The sequence below is a fragment of the Micropterus dolomieu genome, linkage group LG04 (genome assembly GCF_021292245.1).
Source record: "Micropterus dolomieu isolate WLL.071019.BEF.003 ecotype Adirondacks linkage group LG04, ASM2129224v1, whole genome shotgun sequence".
NCBI classification, from domain to species: Eukaryota; Metazoa; Chordata; class Actinopteri; order Centrarchiformes; family Centrarchidae; genus Micropterus; species Micropterus dolomieu.
In genome coordinates, this window is record NC_060153.1 from 28901781 (window position 1) to 28925607 (window position 23827).

Consider the following 23827-nt stretch of genomic DNA (forward strand, 5'->3'; position numbering starts at 1 on the left):
TATGTTCTCTGATGAAAGTAAATTTTGCATTTCCTTTGGAAATCAAGGTCCCAGAGTCTGGAGGAAGAGAGGAGAGGCACAGAATCCACGTTGCTTGAAGTCCAGTGTAAAGTTTCCACAGTCAGTGATGGTTTGGGGTGCCATGTCATCTGCTGGTGTTGGTCCACTGTGTTTTCTGAGGTCCAAGGTCAATGTAGCCGTCTACCAGGAAGTTTTAGAGCACTTCATGCTTCCTGCTGCTGACCAACTTTATGGAGATGCAGATTTCATTTTCCAACAGGACTTGGCACCTGCACACAGTGCCAAAGCTACCAGTACCTGGTTTAAGGACCATGGTATCCCTGTTCTTAAGTGGCCAGCAAACTCGCCTGACCTTAACCCTATAGAAAATCTATGGGGTATTGTGAAGAGGAAGATGCTATACGCCAGACCCTACAATGCAGAAGAGCTGAAGGCCACTATCAGAGCAACCTGGGCTCTCATAACACCTGAGCAGTGCCACAGACTGATCGACTCCATGCCACGCCGCACTGATGCAGTAATTCAGGCAAAAGGAGCCCCAACTAAGTATTGAGTGCTGTACATGCTCATACTTTTCATGTTCATACTTTTCAGTTGGCCAACATTTCTAAAAATCCTTTTTTTTATTGGTCTTAAGTAAATTTGGGATTTTCTTTGGTTGTCAGTTTTGATCATCACAATTAAATGAAATAAACATTTGAATATATCAATCTGTGTGTAATGAATGAATATAATATCCAAGTTTCACTTTTTGAATGGAATTACTGAAATAAATCTACTTTTTGATGATATTCTAATTATATGACCAGCACCTGTAGTTTGGTCATTGCATGCTTTTATTAGAGAGTTGACAGTAGAGATAGATGTTGCAATTACATGATCAGCACCTTAATCCTTGAGGTCACCAGAGCACTCCATGTCATTGTTTTGTGCACCCTTACACCGGATACAAATTCCTGTTTATTTTCTACACTTTTGTACACATTTTTTTACACCTCTGAAAAGTCTGTTTCTATTTTTCTCCCTCACCTGCCTCTTTCACCCTTTCCCTCTCTCAGATCCTGATAGAGTTGGAGACGGCCCTGCTGGACGACATTCCTCATTGGTATAAACTCCAGACACATGATGTGTCGTCTATACCTCTGCCCCAGCCCTCCCCCTATCTACCACGCAGACACGTCCATGGAGACAGCCCCAGCAAGAAACTACAGAGTATGTGTTATTATACTGTATTTTTACAGGCTATGTGTATATAAGTATTGGTGTATGTGTATGATTTAATCCCTTGTTATAATCCTACAGGGTGTCTGCGTGTGCAGTGGTTAACCTCTTCTTTACTGAGCTTTCTCTTTTGTGTCTCTCTGTGTGGGAGACTGAATCACAGAATCTCTCAACCTTACCTGTCCTGTATGTGTGTGTGTTGTATTTGTGTGTGTGCGTGTGCAGGGTCTCATCGCATCATTGATACAGAGTTTGATGATGGTTTGATGGTAGTGACTAAAGGTGGGTGGGGGCCATGGTTACTGAGTATTTCCTTGTATTAGCCTATCGGCGTCCAGCACTGGGTGAGAAAGTGTGTTCTTTGCATCCTCCCTCCATGTGTTTCTCCCAAACCTTCCAGGCTCCTTTTGACTCCACTCTATGTTTTAGAACAAATTGCACACCCAAATTAAAGTAATTTATTCAACTTTGCTGTATCAGCTAAAAGCAACACTCCAAAGAGTTTTGCAATTCATCATTTTGCTGCTGGACTGATGATTTTGTATTGCAGTGTTGTAGTGTATAGCCTTTACTGCTGTGCTGCAGTTTAGCAGTGTACTGTACTTTACTGAGGCTGCAGTGAACAGTTTCTCCTCTTCTGCTGGACCATAGAAACACTGACGCACTGAGTGCATGTTAGACAGTAGAGCTGCAGTTGTCCACAGCCATTCCACTGAGTTTCCTGCCATTCTCCTGCATGCTTATAGTTCATCCCAAAAGTTGCTTACTTCACTGAAAGGACACTGAACATGTACAGCAGAAGCTGAATTTGTGTTATTTTGGACAATAGAATCACTACAACTGCTTTTTTGTTTGACTGTTTCTGCTATGGCTTAATTTCCTGTCAGATGAATGTTGTCCTGGTTTAAATATTCATACATTTATATGGTTCATTTTGGCGTTTCCAAATATCAGATTGCTATGGTTTGCCACACTTGGAGTTTTCTTGAGTGTTATTATTATTATTATTTGAACGTTGCTATGCTTATTTTTATGCTTAGGCATGAACTGTGCTCAGATTGTAATATTGTGCACTAACAATGCGCATTTATATATTTTCTGAATATATGATATATGATATAAATGAATATATATGATATAAATGAATATATATGATAATAATAATATATATGATACATCTCATCTTTTAAACAGATAAATGCACAGTAGAGTTGTTAAGTGGGAGGAGCTGTAGCAAAATCCAAACATTTCTTTGTTCAAAACCGCAATAATACAAGATGCCATAGTTGCTGCCAAGATGCCATAGTTGCTGAATTCATCCACAGTTAACCCAGAATCTAAAAGGGAGATCATTTAAACAGATTTTTATCTTGGGAGTCATAATTTTTTATACACAGACTTGTACCTTGACTTTCTTTGTCAAACAACCACACATTTTCTATAAGTGTTGCTCACCTTTTGTACTGATGATTCAACCAGGAGAGTTACATATATAATTAAGCCTTTAATGTGTTCCAACTGTCTTTGTCTAAATGATCCATCTACATGTAGCTAGAAAACTAATACAGGTTCTCTAAATCAGTCTCAGAACCAATCGTCTGATGACAATTTTGCATTGATATGCAGATATCTGTTTATAGAGATTATGTAAATATTAATCTCGTGCATTTGAAGTATTATCTGTATTGTTCTGTATCTTGTGGATTATATATATTCTTTGTAGCTGTAGTAGCTAAGTATCCCCGAGGGGTGAAAATTCTGGCGCTCCATGCAGGTTAAACCGAGAAGTGAGAGATGCAAATCTCACTGATCTCAGGTCCGACAGTGTCACTGCAGAAACAGTCAGCTACTCAGGCTATCTTACATGACCAGCGAACCTGTTTGCTAGCTGGCCATTTGTCTGTAAAACATCCTGATGCGATGTTCTACAGTCTGTAAGAGAGTGGCATCTGTAGTGGTAGTAAGTAGCACAACTGATACATCCTAATCAAAAGACACACAACTAATGCCTGGATGTGTGTGTGTGTGTGTGTTTCTGTATGTGTATCCATGCTTGTGTGTGTGAACGGTGTATCCATGAATCAACAAACACGTTTGTATCAATGTGTGTGTGTGTGTATGCGTGTGTGTGTGTGTATCCATGCGTGATCTGTGTGTGTGCGTTTGTGTGTGTGTTTGTGTGTGTGTGTGTGTGTGTATAGGTGCGGAGCGTAACTCCAGGGAGAGAGAGCGGGGCAGTACGTTGGCTGTGCCTGAGCAGGAGCGGCCCGTCCAGCACCGCTCCCGTTCAGTGTCTCCTCACAGAGAGGATTCCTGCAGGGCTCGGTCACGGCCCGCACACGTGCCCATGCAAAGGTCAGCATCACCTGCCAGAATTACCTGGTGAACATTGTCATTGGTGTGTGGGTTGAAATTCCTGTATTAACCAATATTTAAAAAGTTTTTATATGCACTACATATGCAGTACTGAGATTGTTCAGCCAGTAAATACTGACTTTTAATGATCTCAGTGTTGTTTAAAGGTAATGCCACTGTAGAGTCTCAATTACATGTTCACACATCTGGCATTTTTGCTTTTTAATCAGATTATTGTTTCGCCTTCAACAATACCAGTCAGTGTGAGTGCCTCACTATACTGTACATGTGTCAGGGAATTTATGCGGCTTGTTAACATGTGTTTATGAATGATTTTAATCTCACTACTTTATGGCCAAATCACTACCAATTAATACACATCTCTGTTGTGTATGTCTATATAGTTAACTCTTCTGACAGTTTGAGGTACCCGAATATGTTAAAGCCAGCATGGCTGAAAAACTTACAATATGTCTAGCTTTTAGTTTCCATATGAGTTGGGAATGAAAGAACTTGTAATAATACATTACATCCTCGATATTAAATGGAGAGAGTTGGGCAGGAATATCAACAATGTTTGACAGCTGACAGGCTGGACCCAATTCAACCAAATTAATCAATTTTTCTACTGCTATCTGTTACCTTTGCGTCTTTCTTTCTTTCAACGCATAACACACATCAAACATGTTGCTTCTGCTGCATTTGATAGTTCACCAGTGAAGTATTCTGCAGGAATGGGTTCATCATGATCATTTTCTTATCTGTTATAACTGCTAGCACACATCCATTTATAACCAACTGAGCAACTAAGCAGATCAAACTAAGTTATGTCAACCAAAAACAAGCAGAGGTTGTGTGCTGCTGTCTTTGTAGTCTGTCTGATTTACAGATGTGCTGTCACTTCCTCTGAGATTTTGCTTTTCAAGCATCGATAAGGCCTTTTGTAAATTGTTGTGTTGAGAAGTGGCCAACATGAAGACTCATAAAAGAGTAAAAAATATTGAGGGTGGATGGATGTCCCTGCACTACAATGGCTCACACTCTAAATTTAGAATAAAGTACATTTCCATCAGATTACTTCCATCAGTACGACAGCAGCTATTTTCTGTATATGTTTCAAATTAAAAGCCTTTCTGGAAACATAGGGATCGCTGGAGTGCTTTTAATGTGAAATTTCTGATGCACTGACATTGAAGAAAAAGTGGAAATAATTTGTGAATTAAAACAGCATTTATGTTACAGAGCAATACCAGAGAACTTACACAAAGACCAAAGTTTTGGTGCTGAATTTTTGTCAAAGATCAGTTATTTTGTTATGGTGTGTTGCCTGTATGCTATGTAATTGTAATAACATTGTCACACTTGCATTGCATTCTTATTTTTGTTGAAAATTGAACCAGAGTCCAACCAAACAACATCAGGGCATCTGACGTTGCCCTTCATTTTGCTGAATAAATTCAAATTGTTATGTGTTCATTCAGATTGTGTTAGATCAGACCAAAAGTAAGGGTGGACATATTGAAATATTATAATAACTAATGGACCAACATTCATATGATACCAAAATGAAAACCTTAAATTCATGAGGTATTTGTATTTTCATCAGGAGTCTGGATGAGATCCACCAGAACCGGCATCACTCCCACTCTCCCTCTCGCTACAACGACTCCCACTTAGAGCACCAACGCTCTGGTGACTCGGACTACGAGTACTCTGAGGACAGGTAACCTGTGTACTTGTTGTTAAAGATTCACACACATTGCATTAGTGCTCCTAGTGGGTCATTCAGCAAAGATTTGACAGCAGCTCTGGTCTTCATCATGAAATAAAGTTCCAAAATGTAATTTTGGAGTCCTGAAATGGTACTATTTATAATATTAGTAGTTTATAAAGGTTAAATCTTGATTTGGTTAATCAATGTGTCTATCTAATTTCTACTAATACTACTAACAGCGTGAAACTAGTCATTGCAACATACTAAGTTTGTTATATCATTCTGTACTGCTCAATGCAGACTTAACTGAAATCTCAGGATTATGATTTCCTGGTTTCTCTCATTCATAAATTCACTTTGCCTGTCTGAGTTGCCATCCTCTTCTGTTGTGTTTTCTCGGGTTGTTTCTCATTTGTTCACCCATCGTCATGGCAATGACAGTGAGGTCCTGGAGATGCACAGGTCTGTCCGCGGCGGGAGTGCCGAGTGCCTGCACACAAACAGGTAAAACTTTTAACAAAGACAACAACCACCATTCAGCTTTATTTGGATAAAATATGCCATTTTATTATCATTTCCATTCTCATTATACTTCAACAACTCCATCTTAACACACTTGAGGTTGCAAACAGAGTGTTGATTATCTTGAGTGGACTGTAGATACTGTACAGTATATGTCTGCTTTTTTGCAACTGCATGAACACAAAATTCAAAGTGTCACATCAGGGTCAAATAGTTGTTGCACACTCATAAATCCATGTCTGACTATTGTCAATCAGCACAACTGTCTGGTAAAAAAACACACACAACACAGTGATCACTGTGTGAGGAGATTAGAGACCTGCTCAGTGACTGACCTCAATGAAGTCAAAGCTCTTTTGATTAATTTCTTTTGTTTTATTGCATTTGATATGTTCACTCACAGCAGTTGTATATTTTTTCCACTTTTCTTCTTGTCTTGCTTTACATGCATGATCTTCACTCATACAACCAGGGGCATAGGTAGATACAGCCACACACTCCCCCCCAAAATGCCCCTGTTAGTAAATGGTATCCATAAAGACATTTACAGGTAAGCGTTTAGAGTGAAAGGCAGTCGTGCACACCCTTCTCTGTGCCTGTCCAGCTTTCCCAGACTCATTTGTGGAGTTGGTGGGTCCTTAAGTTGTGGGCAGTGTTCTCTCGATGCAATGAATGCCTATATGTCTCCCAGACCAATGTGCTGCTTGTCCTTGCTCTGGTTGGAGTGTGTGCCGAGTTGCTTTGTCATGGTGCCGCTTTGACTAACTAAATGGTCTGTGTTGCTTTCCCCTCTGTATTATGCAATGCTTTGCAAGGCCATACTGATGTTCTTACATCTTCTTACATCTTGTAGACCATTAACTCCAAACCCCATGTAATTGACGTCACATCTGACTATTTTCTATAGCATAACAGAAGTTTGAAGACTGATTTTACACCAAACCAAAGTTTTAAGTAGCAGTGGGTTGTGTTTGCAGACCACAGATTATTTATGTTATTATAACAGAAAGCCTCGGTTACAAAGAAGGGGCATGGTGTACTAGTATAACTAGTGAAATGGGTAAAATTTTTGGTAAATTCAACGGTCTGTACTTGCATAGCACCTCTTTAGTCTTCCAACCACTCAAAGCACTTTTACACTATGTCACATTCACCTGTTCACACACTACCAACTGCCTAAGAAACCAAAAATTAACATTCACGTACAATTTGCAATTTGGGGTTGAGTATCTTGCCCAAGGACACTTTGACATGCAGACAAGTGGATCCTGGGAACCACACCGCCAATCTTCCAAATAGAGGCAACCCACTCTATCTCCTGAGCTGCAGCTGCCCCATATTAGGTACTAATTTGTACCTAATTGGTACTAACTTGTATGGAATGGTTTGGAAATGGTCAGCATTATGTAAAGAATATGTGAGTTGCAGTTAATGGGCTAAAACATGCAAAACCATCGATACTGTCCTTTAATGTATTTATAAGATGTTGATCCTGGCATCATAATGTGTACCAGATCGGTGCATAGTCACATGAAGCATACTCTCTTTTTCTCTCCATCTGAAGCAGCACTGAAAACACATAATGATCCGTCCATTTCTCTCTGTTGTGCTCTCATGGCACTCCTATACATTTTATAGATCTACCATAGCTCGGTTTCCTCGCCACGTACGGCCTCAACGGCTTTAGATCTGTAGATTGTGTTATATAATCAGTATTACAAGTAATCTCCCCATATATGTGAGGGAGGGCAAGAGGAACCATCTCTACACTCTTACATAATGAATTCCTCACTCTGAGGTCAGGATGCAGTTCATCTCATGTGTTCATTTAGTGATTGGCTATGCCTGGTGATCACCAGCAGGCACATTTCAAATCTATAGCAATCCATTCTCATATATTCTGAGTAGGGAGTTGAGAAGGAAGCCATATTTTATGTTGCACCATAATGTGATAGTGTGAATGTTGCTTCTTTGTCTCTCCTGATCATTTGCAAGAAGCCTGCTTAGTTTCACGCTTGTGTTTTCTTCCCCTTCACTTACTTTGTCGCTGCTTATTTCTGTCAGTTGCATGTATCATTTTTGTTTCCCTTTGCCTTCCTTTGCACGCGGGTCTTTCCCCGCCTCGTGTGGGTGGGGCTCTGCTTACAGCTCCACCCTCCCTGCATGCCTAAAGAGCAAGCCACACCGCAGGCAGGACGGGGGCGGCACCATGCCTCGTAGCATCCTTACACACCGTGTGCTCAGGTTCACTGATGAGGTCACGGTTAGGTAAGAAAAACACCCACCTCACGCACAATCTCCCCCCCTTGTCCTCCCTCCACCCAGAACCTTTAGTTTCTCTCTTTTTCGGGTGACAACTGATAGCAGAGGCTTAAGCATGTACTGGCAGAGCATTAAACAAACACTAAACTCCTAAGCCCTTGTTGCCATCCATGAGGCATTATGTGCAATGTCATGCGATGGCACGGAGCCAGCCATCTGTTGAAAGGAACCGTTGTCACAGAGCAGCATGACTTGACAAACATACAGCTGCGGGAAGAGTAGACCTGAACACTGGCTGCTCCTCTCCTCTTCACTCATTCACCCCCCTCACGCATTCACACTTACAACCATTCCCCTCTCCCACTTGGACCTGGTTCCCATGGCAACTCACCAACCTTCCATCTGAGTGGTCTCACAGTGTATGGCCGCAAGGAATGACTGGCTATGATAAACGGAGATACAGCATCAGGGCCATTACATGTGACTGCACTGTCTGATGGCCTTCATTTTTCTCTTTTTGTCTCTCCCTCATTCCCTCTATCTCCCGTCTCTCTCTTTTTCTTAACTTTACCACACATTATCCTGCATTTTCTCACTTTCTCTGTATTTCTCTTTGTCTACCTCCTACTCGTAACCCTTTTGTTCTCTCACGTCATTCCAATCTCTTCTCCCTGACACCTCTGCTCGCATCCTCTGTCCTTGTACATCTTGTCTCCATCTCTATTTCTTTCTCTCGTTATCTTTCTTTCTCTCTCTTCTGCCATGTTGTGACGGTGCAGCGACCTGCAGCCGTCGTTGGACAGAGTGAGGAGTGCCAGCACCACTTGTCTGAGACCAGACACCAACTTTCACTCCCCTGACAGAGACAGGTACAATCATTCACACATTTTGGATGCAGTACATGAATTTAATTAGCAAAAGATTCTAATATTTTATTTTTTATTAAGATGGATACAGAAACAATGATCTGCTGAAAATATCTTCAGTGACAGCTTTCAAATCAGTTTTTTTTTTTTTCTGGACTGCATGATTGAATCATCCAGCACTGAGGATAAGGTTTTAGCTGCTGCATGTCTTCACTCTAGTTCATGTCATGCGTCCGTTTCATACATGAATGAATTGCCATTGCACACTTTCATAGAAAAACATGTTCCCTGGTTGGAATCACTGAAATATCTTTAATTTCAAAGACAGAAAATAAGCCGGTAGTGTTTGGCAGTCTAAATAATGACACAATTTAATGTAAATCCCTGGAAGGTTATGTCAGTGCAGGTTTCACTCAGACATTTTGGGAAATGTGCTTATTAATTTTCTTCCAGAGAAATAGGTGAGAAGATTGATACCACTCTTATGTCTGTAAAGGCTGGAAAAAGAGGGAAACAACTGGCCTGGCTCTGTTCAGTGGTAAACCATATCTACACTTCATGTTTTTGTACAGTTAAAAAATATTAAATATAACATGTTCATTTATGAGCTTTAGGTGGATGCTGATAGGTGGATTTAGTTACCTATGGACACAACCAGGTCTGTCTGCTTCCCCCCTTTATTTATTCTAAGTTAAGCTAAACATTTCCTGGCTATTGCTTATCTGACTATGTCTTAAAAACTATTAAGTGTGTTTTCCAAAATGAGAAAGCTATTCCTTTAAATAAATAAAAAGCAACATCTAAGTTGCCAGTAAGATGACCACTCTGTGAGTTAGTTTGTACAGTGCTTATAATGAGTTGAGATATACGATAAGTCAAGTCAAGGCAAGGCGAATCTGTTGACTGATATTATGCTATGATTTTGCAAATTTATCATGCATTCGTGATTTCAAAGCCTCGACTGTCCCTTTACTCACTAACAACCTCTCCTGGTGTTCCTACCTTGGGATGCTCCTCCCCCCACCCTTCCGCCCCTCTAGGTGCTCCAACTCTTTGCCCCGCAAGACTCCCCCAAGCCCCAGGATCTTAGTAGAACATGTGGCCTCTGAGGACGACAGGTATACCAGGCCTGCACCCTCCTGCTGTCCCCACCTCTAAAAACACTGAGCTACAGCTCTGCTTGCCTGCTTGTACCTTCGAAGCCTATCCTGTAGCCTAGAGCACATCCTGTAGATGATAGCGTTGCGTAGATCTTGTGATCAGCACTGTTTCTTTCCACTTTCCTGTAAATATTGGTGGTCTAAGGCTGCGAAATCCCTCTTTTATTGTGCTGCACCTGCTCTTTCTGCTGAGCACCTGTTATGAATTTTCCAACTTCTCTGCCTTGAAAGCGCTTTCTTTTCTGTGATATTGCTGCTAGTGGAAAAGAAAATGATGTGCAATGTGCAATTCTCAGCTATATTCCTTTTACAAACTGTAATGGCTCGGCTTGAACCTTTTACATTATATCTAACACACATCAGTCAGTATTGAGTTTTGCCATTCTTCTGTGGGTCATCATTCTCCACATCGTGTTTGTTTTTCTTCCTCTCTCTCTCTCTCTCTCTCTCTCTCTCTCTCCCTCTCTCTCTCTCTGTGGTTGCTGTTTGCCGAACCAGGCAGTGTAGCAATTCATCCAGTCCAAACTGTCAAAGGGGCAGCAAAAAAAGCCTGGAGGGCGACAGGTAAGATCATTCATTCATTCATTCACTCACCTAACTTTTATTTCTTCTCATAACTGTCGCTTCTTCTCTGGATGATCTCTGAACATCTGTGACTGGTCTGGAACATTGAATTTTTCATTTACTCGCGGTTTGTGCAGCCTTGAATGCTTGCTGAAAATTTAAATAAGCTTCCTCATAACACCGTCCAGAACAAATGCATTAGCATTAAACACACTAACATTACCTCTCACAACATTTTACTTGATTTTTACAGACTTTTGTTTTTTGCTTTTTTCCCCCATGTTAATGGAAGTTTGCTGATATTTAGGTAGGTTTCTAGGTGCTTGATTGTTGTGGTGGGTGTTTGACGTGGTTGGAAGTGACAGTCAAAAACTATGAAGTCGATTAGCTTAGTTTAGCATGATGACTAGAAACAGCTAGCCTGGCTCTATCTTTATGCGTACCAGCACCCCTAAAGCTCACTGGTTAACACATTAGGGTGTTCATTTGTGGTTTTACAGGAGATATAATGTCTTAATTGGTGAGCTTTAGAGGAGCAGATTTTTTTCTGCCTTTGGACAGAGCCAGATTAACTTTTCTCCCCTGTTTCACATGTGTCTTATAATAGACTACAGCCCCGTCGAATCTGTATTACACATAGAGCCCTGAAATGAGTAAATTACATTGTATTATTTTCATTTGATTTCATTTGACTGTATTTATAAGGTCTTATATTTTCATTTAATTTCTATTTGCTGATGGCAGTCGTATCCAGCCCACCTCTATCCTGAGGGGCAGTAGGGGGAAAGGGGGCCCGCTGAGGCCCTTTGGCCAGACAGCCCTGGCTGGGTCCTGCCCAAACTCACCACGTCTGGACAGGTGCATGCTACTGCCAGCACTATGCCTCCACTCCCCTGTGTGCTGATTTCTGCTATGTATCACCGAGTGTGGGATTACTGTATGCACAAGTACCACATGTTAAAGTCATATCTCAATAAGCCAAAATAATGTCATAGCTCAATTTCAAAAAGTAAGATATCCATGTTTGTTGGGGTAGGCATGTAAATATCTTAACACTGTTCTACAGTGGTTTATGCAGTTTATTAGTAATTTTTGGTACTGTGAAGTAATGTTTATTTTATAAATCTACCGACTCAGTATTATAATACAGTAATTAGCATATATGCAAATGCTGAGATACTGTGCATTCCATCTGTAAACACACTCATTGTCACTCCCTTTACTTCTCCTGCAATTTACTGATGATTCTGATCCATTCCTCTCCTGACATGACCTTTGACCTTTAATACTTGCCTTCAGTTTATTGTCTCTGTGATTCAGTTTTTGGCGTCTTCAGTTAGTAATGGATACAGTTAAAATAATAACTTTTTATATATGTGTCTTTGTGTTCTTGCCTGTCAGAGCACACCCTCATGGAAGCCCCTCTCCTCCAATGGGGACTCCCTCATCAGGTCGCAGGGGCAGGCAGCTGCCTAAGCTCCCTGCAAAAAGCAGCAGCATAGAGCAAGGTACGTTGTATTCAAGGATGTGGGTTTGGTTCCAGAAGAGGGTGGATGCAATAAAATGATGGGTGATGGGTCATGTTAGCCACCGAAAGTTTCCTGGTAGAGAACTAAGACTGAGACAAGGCTGTTACATCTTTAAACACACCTCTCAATTAGGCACAGTGTGCAAAGACCTGAATGAAAGCCATAATCACCAAAAATTTATTTAGAACATTGCCTTCCTGCTTTAGCTTTGTGCTTTTTTGTTAGAATGTGTGTGTGTGTGTGTGTGTGTGTGTGTGTGTGTGTGTGTGTGTGTACTTGTATATGAGAAATTCAAATAAAAATCAAAATTAGAATATAAAATGATGCATTGTAAGCTTGAAGCTTCATTGTAAGAATTAATATACACTGCTAAAAAAAAATAAAGGGAACACTTAAATCATCAGATCTTGATGAACGAAATTGTTCAAAGTTCAAAATAGTTAATGTACATTGTATAATTCATTGAGAACATAATGACGTTACAATGGTCAAATGAAACCAAAATCACCAATCGGCTGAGGGCTGGATTCAAAATCGCACACTAACAATCAAAGTGAACAAATTGAAATCCCAGGCTGATTCAACTTGCGTGACCTTCATTACAGCAACTCATTATGTGACTCATTAGTGTGTCTGGCCACGTGTCTGCATGCACTCTCAACAACGTCTGGGCATGCTCCTGATGAGACGGCGGACGGGGTCCTAGGGGATCTTCTCCTAGACTTAGATCAGATCAGTCTGTGGCTCTACTTGGTGGCATCAGATGCAGGGCGACAGGTCTGTAGTCATTTAGTCCAGAGGTGGAGGGTTTTTTGGGGACCGGGTTGATTGTGGAGCGTTTCAAGCAGGAGGGAACTTCACACAGCTCCAGTGATCTGTTGAAGATCTGTGTGAAGATGGGGGCCAGCTGGTCTGCACAGATTTTCAGGCAGGATGGAGACACACCGTCAGGTCCAGGAGCCTTCCTGATCTTCTGCCTCTGGAAGATCTGGCGCACATCCCCCTCACAGATCATGAGTGGAGGTGAGGGGTCGGAGAGGGGGGGTGACACCATGGCAGTGGGGGAAGGTGAAAATGGTGTTGGAGTGGAGGAGAGGTGTGACTGTGGTCTTCTCAAACTTACAGTAGAAACCATTCAGCTTTCAGATCCATTCAGACAGTCTCTGCAGGCCTCTCCACACTGACGCAGGGTCGCTGGATGTGAAGCTGTTTCCTAGCTTTTCAGCGTAGCTCCTCTTTGCTGCTTTGACCTCTTTAGTCAGAGTGTTCCTGGCCTGGTTGTACAGGACTCTGTTCCCACTTCTGAAGGCCTCCTCTTTGGTCTGACGAAGCTGACCGAGTTTCGCTTTGAACCAGGGTTTTTGGTTCTTGTATGTGCGGAAGGTTTTAGTTGGCACAGACGTGTCCTCACAAAAACTGATGCAAGATAAGTGGCTGCAACCTCAAAAACGCTCCAGTCAGTGTAGTCAAAGCAGGCTTGTAAATCCAGCTTTGACTCGTTGGTCCATCTTTTCAAACTCTTTACAGGTTTAGCAGATTTCAGTTTCTGCCTGTATGTCGGGATAAGATGAACCAGACAGTGATCAGAGAGTCCCAAGGCTGCACAGGGAACAGAGCGATAGGAGTCCTTTAATTTAGTGTAGCAGTGGTCCTGTGTGTTAGTGTCCCTGGTGGAACACTTAATCTGCTGTCTGTACTTTGGAAGTTCATGGCTGAGGTTTGCTCTGTTGAAGTCTCCGAGAACAATGAGCAGGGAGTCTGGATGTTTTTTCTCCACGTTAGTTATCTGGTCGGCCAGGTGTAGTAACGCCTCACTAACACAGGCCTGAGGTGGAATGTAAACGGTGACCAGAAAAAATGAGGAAAACCCCCGCGGTGAATAAAACGGTTTACAGTTTATGAATGAGGTCTCTAAGTGAGGGCTGCATGATTTCTTCAACACTGTGACATCTGTACACCAACCTTTGTTTATGTAGAAACAGAGTCTGCCTCCCCTTGTTTTTCCCGTGAGCTCTGATACGCGATCCAAACAGAAGAGATTAAATCCTGGTAGGTGAAGTGCGCTGTCTGGGATGTGCTTGGTTAGCCAGGACCTGGTAAAACAGAAAGCAGCAGATCTGCAGAAGTTAGTTCTGTTGAATAGCAGCAGTTCATCCATTTTGTTGGCCAGAGAGCGGACATTTGCCAAGTGGATAGAAGGGAGCGCAGTGCGAAAACCCTGCTGTCTCAGATTAACCAGTGCGCCAGCATGCTTCCCCCTTCGGTGTCTCTGGTATATCCCATACAGAGTGACTGCTTCTCCAACTAATAACTCTGGGAAAGTTCCAGGTTCGATAAAGAGCGGTGGAATAGTGTGAGCAGTTGAAAGTCCAATGTTTTAAGTGCTCTTCTCTGGTAAATGTCACTAGAGAAGGACGGCAGAAAAAAGAGTTTAAACAAAAACACAAAAAGTACTACGGAACGTAATCCAGAGGCGGCCGTCTGTGACGCCATTTTGATGTCTTGATGTTAATGCCCTTCTACGGCCCTGTCCAGCTCTTCTCATGTAAGGCCCATCTACTGGTATCTCCACCATGTTGGGAACCACAGCAAACCTTGTTGAAACATGTGCCATCCTGGAGCAGCTGCACTACCTGTGCAACCTGAGTGGGCTTCAGGTTCCGCCCCATGTTACCAGAATGACAAGAAAACTAGGAAAACTCAGAACTAGAGAACAATCACCCAGGAAGGATAAGGAGAGAGTAATTGTCTGTGGCCACTACTTCCAAAACCATTCCCTTTTTGAGGGTTGCCTTGCTGTTGCCTCTCCAGTGCACCTGTTAACTTTCATTTGCACCAAAACATGTGACATTGATTCACAACCGCTTATACTTCCTAACTGGACAGATTGATATTCTTGAAGTTTTATTGCCTTGATGTTTTACTGTGATGACAGTGTTCCTTTATTGTTTTTGAGCAGTGTGAGCAAATTTAATGATCTTATCCCCACAAAACACAAAATAATATCTGCATTAGGCTGGATTTATTATTATTTTTCCTTCTGTATTGTCTGTCAGGCTGCATTTAGCCTTGACAAGCTCCACCAATCAGATTCTGTCGATCAGATTAGGGTAGGGCAGCCTTGTATTCTGAGATGCAAAAATGAAGATAAAAAAAAACCACCGAGTACTTACTGCTGCTCCTGAGGTTGATTGAAGTGATCTAGAAGAATGTATCATTTCAGCCTATTTATTTTCTATTGCAATGTCTCTGTGTAAATAAAGCACATGCAGATAATAAACCTGGTAAAACAGGCTGATATGTATACGCAGAAGTGTAATTTCATAGTTCTGGGTTGAACAGCATTTTGAAATAATTAGTACTGCTAATGTGTACTGTTTTAGTTAAATTAGTGTGTAGTTTAATGTAGGCTACAGAGAATCTTACTAGTCACAGGTGTAGTTGTCATTTTCTGTGGAAAATTAATTTGTCGGATTCTTTTCAATTTGGCAAACCCAGCACAGAAGCAAATTCTATTTGTTCCCATGTTGATCATGAGCATTTCCTAGCATCCATTATAGATATAATCAGTGCACATCATGCTCCATCTAGTGACATAAACCAGATCCTGCATCCTCAAACATTCTCCCTGTAGTCTCTCTCACCAATGATTTGTTTTTCCTGGTTTTTGTTTTCTCCTTCTACCACTCTATTTATTTGTCCATATTCTTTATATCTTGATCTTTTTGTGTCTCTCTGGTCTCAGCCCTCGCAGTAGAGGAGCGAGCCCGACAGCTGCAGATGAAAGTACATTCCTACCGGCCTTCAGCCTCCCATGACCCTGAATCGGACCTCAAGACCAAACGGGAGGTCAGCATCCGTGTTTTCCAGTCAATCTTTGGATCCCTTCCTCCTCTTCCTGCACTTATCAAATGATATGTATGTCTGTTTGTCTTTTCCCAATCATAATTTCTGTACCCCTTCGTCTCTGTAGAAGTACGCAGAACAGAGGCGCAGCAGTGACAACATGTCGGCCAGATCGTCAGACAGTGATATGAGCGATGTGTCAGCCCTCTCCCGTGCCAGCAGTGCCTCCCGGCTTAGTAGCACCAGCTACATGTCTATCCAATCAGAACGACCAGGGGGACGACTCAGGTCAGTCCTCATTGGCTATTGATCATATGTTTAGTTTAAATCATCATTTTTTAATTTCACCATCCATCCACAAACAGTCAGTTCACCCTTTTTGAAATAATCCTAAATGTTTGGGTAATTGGAAGATGTATGTCATATGCATGCTGATCACTGTGTGTCTTTCTATTTTATTTCTGCATCCCAACTGCTGCATGTTTCTGTTCGTCTGCATGCTCTATCGCCTCTCTCCTCACACACACAAACATACGGAAACATACAATAAATGGTGGAAACACAAACAAACTGAACTCAGATCCAAGTCATTAGAGGAGGAGAAGAAGGACAGGAGGATCTCGTGGGGGGTGAATGGAGAGGAGGAGAGGAAGAGGGCGGCAGGAAAGAGACGTTTCTCTGAGGAGTTGAAGCGCAGGAGACACACTGTAGCTGGAGACACGAGGGAGTCCAGGTAAAGATCAGTAGATCTGAAATGGGGAATTCACTGAAGATGGCACACGATCCATCTTCTCACTGTACAACCAGGTCTGGATCCCCAAATATATAAAATCCCTTAATCCCTATTCGTTTAAGATAACAACACACAATGGAAACTTTTTAATAGCAGCAATTATAGACAATTCCTCATAGAACTGTGAAGTGAAGTTAATTTCTTATTTCTTAAAACCTCCAAAAGGAGGTCAAAGGTCAGCTTGATCTTGTAGGCATACAGGGTCTTGCTTAAGGATACAGTGTTACACTTGAATCTTTCAGCTGAAGGATGTTGTCTCTGCTTATTTTTGAGGCGCAGTTAGCTTATTCACATGAATCATTTCATGACATTTCTGTCATTTTGTGCTTTGTCACCTATCCACACCTTCCAAAGCATTATCCTTACTATCGTACCCGCTCTCCAAGTCATCATAAAGCTACCAGAGTAATTTAGGTTTAAAGTGCACACCAATTTTACACATAAACATTAGTTTACTCACCATGAGGAGTCTTGCTCAACCTGTATAAACAGTTTTATAATGTCTTTCTGTGGATCTTTAAGCTTGCTCAAGTCAGAGAAAATCTATACTTGGTCTTGAAGACTGAAAGTTTAAACAGAAAACATGCATTGCAAACTGGGGTTTGCAGTTAGATGTTTAGGAGGCAGGGACTAAAGGGTCTAATAAAGATGCAATTATGTTGCTGTGGCTTTTGGTGCTTGACCATTTTTATATACAGTCTATGTTCTTGACCCATACAGGATTTCATTTTAGCCATCAATTTTAACCTTTTTTTTTATCTGTCTCACAAATGTCCTCCAACTTTATAGAGGTGAAATACTAAACAAACCCCTTTAAGAAAATTAGGTGATATAAAAATGTTAAAGGGGCTATATGTAGTTTGTCAATGAAATCACTTATTAATAAATCACATTTTTACTACCCTATTGTCAGTGGGCTGTTGCCTAACTTAAAAATGTTTTCTACCTTTTCTGTTGCTTGCACTAGCCACTATTATGCTATAAATGTGAGGACACCTGTTCGGGCTGTAGCCCTGTGCGTGCTCCCGAATCTCTCTCTCCGATTACAGGGAAATGCAGTCCACTAACACAATAAAATAAGTGGCTCCCAACACAACACAGACTCCAACATAAGAATAAAAACAACAAAAAACGATATTCAGATAATGTCAGGTAAACAGTCACATCAGAAAGGCTGGAGTCACGGAGAGTGTCACGTTAGCTCGCCAGTTGCTAATGTTATCTGGTGCAAAGTTTAATCGCATTATTTCACCAGCTAACGCGACCCATATTAATATTCTGTGTACCACCAATATTATGTCAAAGTGTTGATTTAGCCTACAAGAAAGGATTTAACTGTAAAAAGCAAATGTGCAGTGATTCGTTTATACTAACGTTATCCTACAGTGATGTAAGGCAGGGCAGTCAGCTAACGTTACATTAGTTCGGACCTGCTGCCGTTTGCTTCATAACGTTTAATTCTGATTTACTGTGGTTTTACTGATACTCAGGTACAAAGCTTCTCCACTTCTCAGTCGCTGTAACTAACATGACCAACATAATATACTAATAATAATGCAACAAAACATATACATGTAAATATTCAATTTAGGTCAGTTTTGGCCTTCTCATAAGCATGGATTAGTTCAACGCCAAGCTGATAAAAATATTACTGTAATATTGCAGTGGGAGTTTACCTGAGTTTCTAGCATGTTATGTGAAGCTGTCTCCCTGCCTCTTTATAGTTACAGCCTTTTTTTCCAAAGCCGGCTTCCTGGTGTTTCTGCGTTTATTGTGGGATCTCTGTATGAAAGCGGTTGTGTTTCTGAAAGCACATAATGCCCCTTTAACAAGACTAATTTAAGCTGAAATTAAAGTAAAACTTTATGAATATAATAACTTGTAAGGAAATCTGCCTAAATAATTTTTAGCTTGATCTTTTTGTTTCTACATAAAATCAGAATACATGTTACAAATCTGAATTAATCCCTACCTTTAAAAAATGCTAATGCTAAATTACAAAACATCTAAACTAAAACTAAACATTTGCTACAAAACCATCAAGTCCAACTGTGCTGAAATAAGTAATTAAAAAGTAGATGGGGAAAAAAAACTCACAAAAAAATCCCCACAATCTTTTCATGTGCACACACACTCCCACACAAACACAAACACACATCCCCGGATGACCAATAGCAGTGTGTTGACAGGGACAAACAACCTTTTCCCAGTGGTCCTCAGTAGGCCAGGTGGTGATGTAGTGCAGCTTATTAGCTGGCTAATGTATTGAGGTCTGGGAGGAGGAGAGAGAGGGGGCGTTATTTATGGCCTTACCACAGATCAATCCAAATAGAGCGTTATAAAAACACAGCCCCACAGACTTTGACACACTTTCTAGAGTTAGAGGTGTGAGGGGTGGGGGGGGGACAGAAAGAGAGAGAGAGACTTAGAATATAAAAAAGACAGTGTGTCCTCACTTGAGTGTTATAAAGCAGAGGTTTTCACATTTGTCAATTTAAATATACCAAGCACTATCACAAACATGGTCAAAAGTATGTGGACACGTAAACATAACACCTACATGCAGTTGTTATAAGGAATGGCGTGAGGTGAAATCTTAATATGCCTGCGTTACACATGGATAAAGTATTTACAAAACAATAACAGAGATCACATCAAGTGGCTACAGGAGCATTGTAGGCAGAGAGACAGAGAGATAAAGGAGAAAAAAATCAACAGCGTCCCAGAAGCTGTTCAAAAGCTCGTCACTGTTTAGGCAGATGTGAGTGTGTGTCTGTGATCAGAAAAGTGGTGAAAACACAAGTTTGAATTAAAAGAAGCAGACAATGGAGCGGCCAGTAATAAAAACTGCTCAGTCAGCTTTAGAGGACCTGTAATGTATAATTCAGACAAGGGGTCAGTTTTTAGAGGGACAGGCGATATGAATTAGTAATCCAGTGATGTACGAGGACAGCTGGCCTCAGGTCAGTTTTCAGTCAGAGTGGGCTATTAATATCTGGATTCAGTGGACACCCTCCCATGTGCTTCAGGCCAGTTTGATGATAGGTTATGGAAGAGACTGAGTACATACAGAGGAACGGAAACAGAGACAGTGTGACGCTGCAATGACACATCAAACCCTTTTTACATCTTTATTTAATAAATCTTTATAACTGTGGTTCTTCAGCCATTTCCCCTGCTTGATATACCTGTATTGTTTTGTATGCTGCACCTCATCAATTTCAAATAATTCAGTGGAAGTTAAATCGTGTAAAAATAATCTTTCATTTCATTTGGTCGCTTATCCTTAGTATCACTTGTTGTTGGATGAAAATTTTGTATTTCAAAAAGCTGACCTTTCAAAATCAAACCACTAAAAAGATACTTTTTCCTGCTCATATTCATACATTTTTTAAATGAACTCACTGAAATTGAACAAGTTAATGGTCAATGTTTAGTTACAGTGCAGCTTTACAAACCCAAGGTTTTCAGACAAAAACAACAAATGTGATATTTCTATATATGTTAATGTATCCCACACTCTACTTAAATGCCTATGAATTAGCATTTTGTACAATGTTATCTATCATTTTTGTTATATTTGGCCCATGTGCCTGTGTATGTGTGTTTGTGCAATCCCCTCTGCATGTCTCAGATCCCTCATTGCATGCATCCTGTGCTGTGACCACCGGGCCCCCCTTCATCCTCCAGACCTGGATCCTGCCCTCCCATCCTCTCCCTCTGCCACACAGCCTTCCCTAAACCCCCAGCAGGGGGCGGTGGAAAGGCCTCAAACTACTCTCCCCCTCCCGAATCATTCCCTGGCTCCCACGGGCCACTGCACAGTGGCTGTTAGGGGCCCACTGGGAGTGGAGGCTACGGTTGGTAGAGGCAGCATATCAGGGCTCTCCTGCAGCACTTTAACCCCCTCTGAGGGGACAGACATGCGGCGGCTCCTCCGAACCCCTAGGAGGCAGAATCGAGCGCTGGGCAGCTTCTTCCGGCGTGTAGTGGCTCGTTTGAGAAGAATTAACTTTAATACATGATATGATTATCAGCTTTGGACAGCTAGAACATTTGTTTTTACTTGCTCTCTTTGTAACCAGGGTGGTCCCCTGATATCTAAATGTTTGCTTCTAGAGCGTTGTGGCCTAAAAGACAGCAAAATTATGTCAAACCAAACATCAAACCACCAAACACCAATGTCTTAGTTTCAGTTATTTGCTGCCACATGTTGTTTATTTGGGACCCCAGATGTTTCCTCATCTGTCATTTGATTCACAAGCTGTTTCATTAAACATTATTCCTCAACCACAGTCAGTTTGAAATGTTAGAATTATCATCATCCACCATTTCTTGCCACCCATGCTGTTTCTGTGTTCTCCGAACATGAAGGTACAGTATAGAGGAAGTTACAGAGACCTTAACAACAACCCCTCTCTGTCACTCCAGATCACAGTGTCACTCAGTGTCTTCTCTCTTCAGTCGGCAGATAAGATCAGTGGGCCGCAACATGCTGAAAAGCTCCAGTGTGAGCGGAGAGATCTACACCCAGGAGCGCACCGACGGCAGCCAATCAGACACAGCCCTGGGCACGGTGGGTGGCGGCAGCAAGAAGAGACGCTCCAGCCTCAGCGCACGCGTGGTGGCCATCGTAGGCAACCGTCGCAGCCGCAGCACTTCACAGATCAGTGGCCCCGGTGAGTTGCCATGGCAACCCTAAAATGTTCAGTAGTTAGGTTATGTGTGACATGAATGTGGCAAAATGTCTCCTAAAAAATTGGATTAACAGTAAACGTTATTATGTACTTAAATATTTAATTTAGAATTGGAATGGAAAGTAAGCCCCGTGGCTGCGGGGTCACAACAGCTACATTGACCCCCCCTCCATACACACACACACACACACACACACACACACACACACTCTTGTTTAGAGTTGTTTAAGTCTGCCCACAAATTGTTCTGGTTTTGACTTTCACCCATTTTGTTTTCAAGTAATCACTTGTTATTTTTAGCATGGATGCTAAAAAATAAATAAAGTAAACATAAACACTTGTGTGCACCAAATGCACCCTGATCTGCTGCGGTGCACCTGAGACCAAAACATCTCTTTCTTTATTTTTAAAAAAGTATCTGGGGGAGTATGTGCACCAGGGAGGAGAGATAGATAGTAAATGGCCTCAAACAAATATCCCTGACGTGAACTGGGGAAGAATGCATTTAATGGTTGCCACTAAGAGTGTACTCACACGAGGTGATCCGTGACCGAGCACGAAACTCGGACATGAAAACCTTTGTGCTGTGCGAAAGAGAGCGCTTTTTTATAAAACAGCAAGTCATCTGTAGTGATGACGTAAATGTGCTTGGGCTCGGAACATTATGCGCAATGTGAGCGCAGGCCAGCGGGGAATCGTTCTCGGTACGGTACAAGGCAATTGGGCCTGGTGTGAGTACGCCCTAAGACACAAATCCTAAATACTAAATACTAAATCACTGGAGTGTCCCTTTAAAGAATACATTTTGTAATTTGCGGCCTGAAAGGTTCCCTCACCATGTAGTGAAGTGTGTTATTGAGCACCATTATTGAGTTTTGTCAGGATGATTTTGATTAGGAAAAATGCAAAATTTACTTTAATCTGGATTGCTCTCCAAAACAAGGGCCCAGAACCATGCTACATTTAAACCAAAAAGCATTTACTTAAAATACACTACATGGAATTTATGTCTGTACTGATTCCACAAAATGATGAGACTGTGTTTCACATAGAGACAATATCCAAAAGATTTGTCCTGAGGAGCAAGAGTCCTTTTGTTCTATGAAAGACAAACATCTATTGCCCCAGCGCTCGTTATAAAGACAAACAACAAAATAATATCTTTCGGAGAGTTTCAGAACATTGTGAGCAGCTGAGAGCCCCTCGCAGCTCAGCTCCCAGTCACACAACATAGTCCAGCATGCACTATTACCACAGGGGCGGTGTGAAACTCATGATGAAAGCCAAACACTGCACTCCCCTTCTTTGTAGTGGACATAAAAAGCTATTAGAGAGCACTGGGCCTAAGGGGGTCTCTCGCCCTCTCTCACTGATGTAGGGGGTGGGGGTGAGGTGGAGTAGAGATAGTACAGACATCAACCTTAATTTGAAAAATCTTTGCTGTGAAGGATAAGAGCAAAAGCAGGTAAGGGAGACTTATGTTAAAGTTTTTAAACTTTAGGATTTTAATGCGATTGCAGGAAATTACTTACCATTTTATGTTAGGTTGTATATTGCTCGGCGTGTGCTCTTGACCACCTCACCTGCTAAATGTAAAAATCTATCTCATCCTCCGCATATACAAGATATAATGGCATACTCAGCTACATTTTTCTCTCTCTCACCATACGTGCCAGTATTATGAGTCAGAAGGTGCATGCACCCCAGTCCAAGATGCTACACAGTGTTGTTTGGGTTGCTTTTCTGCCCAACAATTTCCTGTTTACTGCTGATTACCAGATTCAGCAGAACATGGGTGAGACTTTGGCCGTGCTTCAGACAGAGACATCACACAGTCCTTAACGGAATCTTGTATTTTTTACCCTTTTTTCCTACTAATTGTGTAAAATAAAAACGGCTTCACCACATGTGCAGTGGAAGCTGGTTCATTGTATTTCATGTGTCTTCTGTGGGGTGAAAAAATAACCCTGTCATCAGGGTTGTTGAAGTTTTAAGGGCATAGGGGTTTACTAGGCAAAATGTTCTTTTTAATTGCATTATGGGAAGGATCCAGCATTACAGCTTGACCCAGTGACTAAAAGTCAGGATGTCTTGTTTCCTAACCACAACAAGGGTCAAAGGAATCTCTCATTTTCTGTGAAAGATAACATTCCTGTTCAAAGCTAAGATAGCTGTCTGCTGGCTGAAGCTTTGAATTTAGGATACAGACATGGGGGGTGGGGGGGGGGGGGGGGGGGGGGGGTATTGATCCAACTGTTCACAAGAAAGTGAAAAAGT

The 23827-nt window shown here is 41.6% G+C and overlaps 1 protein-coding gene across 2 annotated transcripts in view; it reads left to right on the forward strand.

The window, feature by feature from the left end:
* Window positions 1–23827, forward strand: part of LOC123969385 (regulating synaptic membrane exocytosis protein 1-like) — an 87239-nt gene that overhangs the window by 57815 nt on the left and 5597 nt on the right. Inside the window, exons 18-30 of one of the 2 annotated variants that reach the window (XM_046046743.1) lie at window positions 1080–1233; window positions 3444–3597; window positions 5204–5320; window positions 5753–5815; window positions 8875–8964; window positions 10002–10079; window positions 10620–10685; window positions 11430–11543; window positions 12087–12193; window positions 15960–16063; window positions 16188–16348; window positions 16641–16793; window positions 21318–21532. In XM_046046743.1, coding sequence (XP_045902699.1) covers window positions 1080–1233; window positions 3444–3597; window positions 5204–5320; window positions 5753–5815; window positions 8875–8964; window positions 10002–10079; window positions 10620–10685; window positions 11430–11543; window positions 12087–12193; window positions 15960–16063; window positions 16188–16348; window positions 16641–16793; window positions 21318–21532 — 1576 coding nt within the window. Of the gene's footprint in view, window positions 1–1079; window positions 1234–3443; window positions 3598–5203; window positions 5321–5752; window positions 5816–8874; window positions 8965–10001; window positions 10080–10619; window positions 10686–11429; window positions 11544–12086; window positions 12194–15959; window positions 16064–16187; window positions 16349–16640; window positions 16794–21200; window positions 21228–21317; window positions 21533–23827 lie in introns of those variants that run through there. The other variant, XM_046046742.1, reaches the window with a different exon arrangement.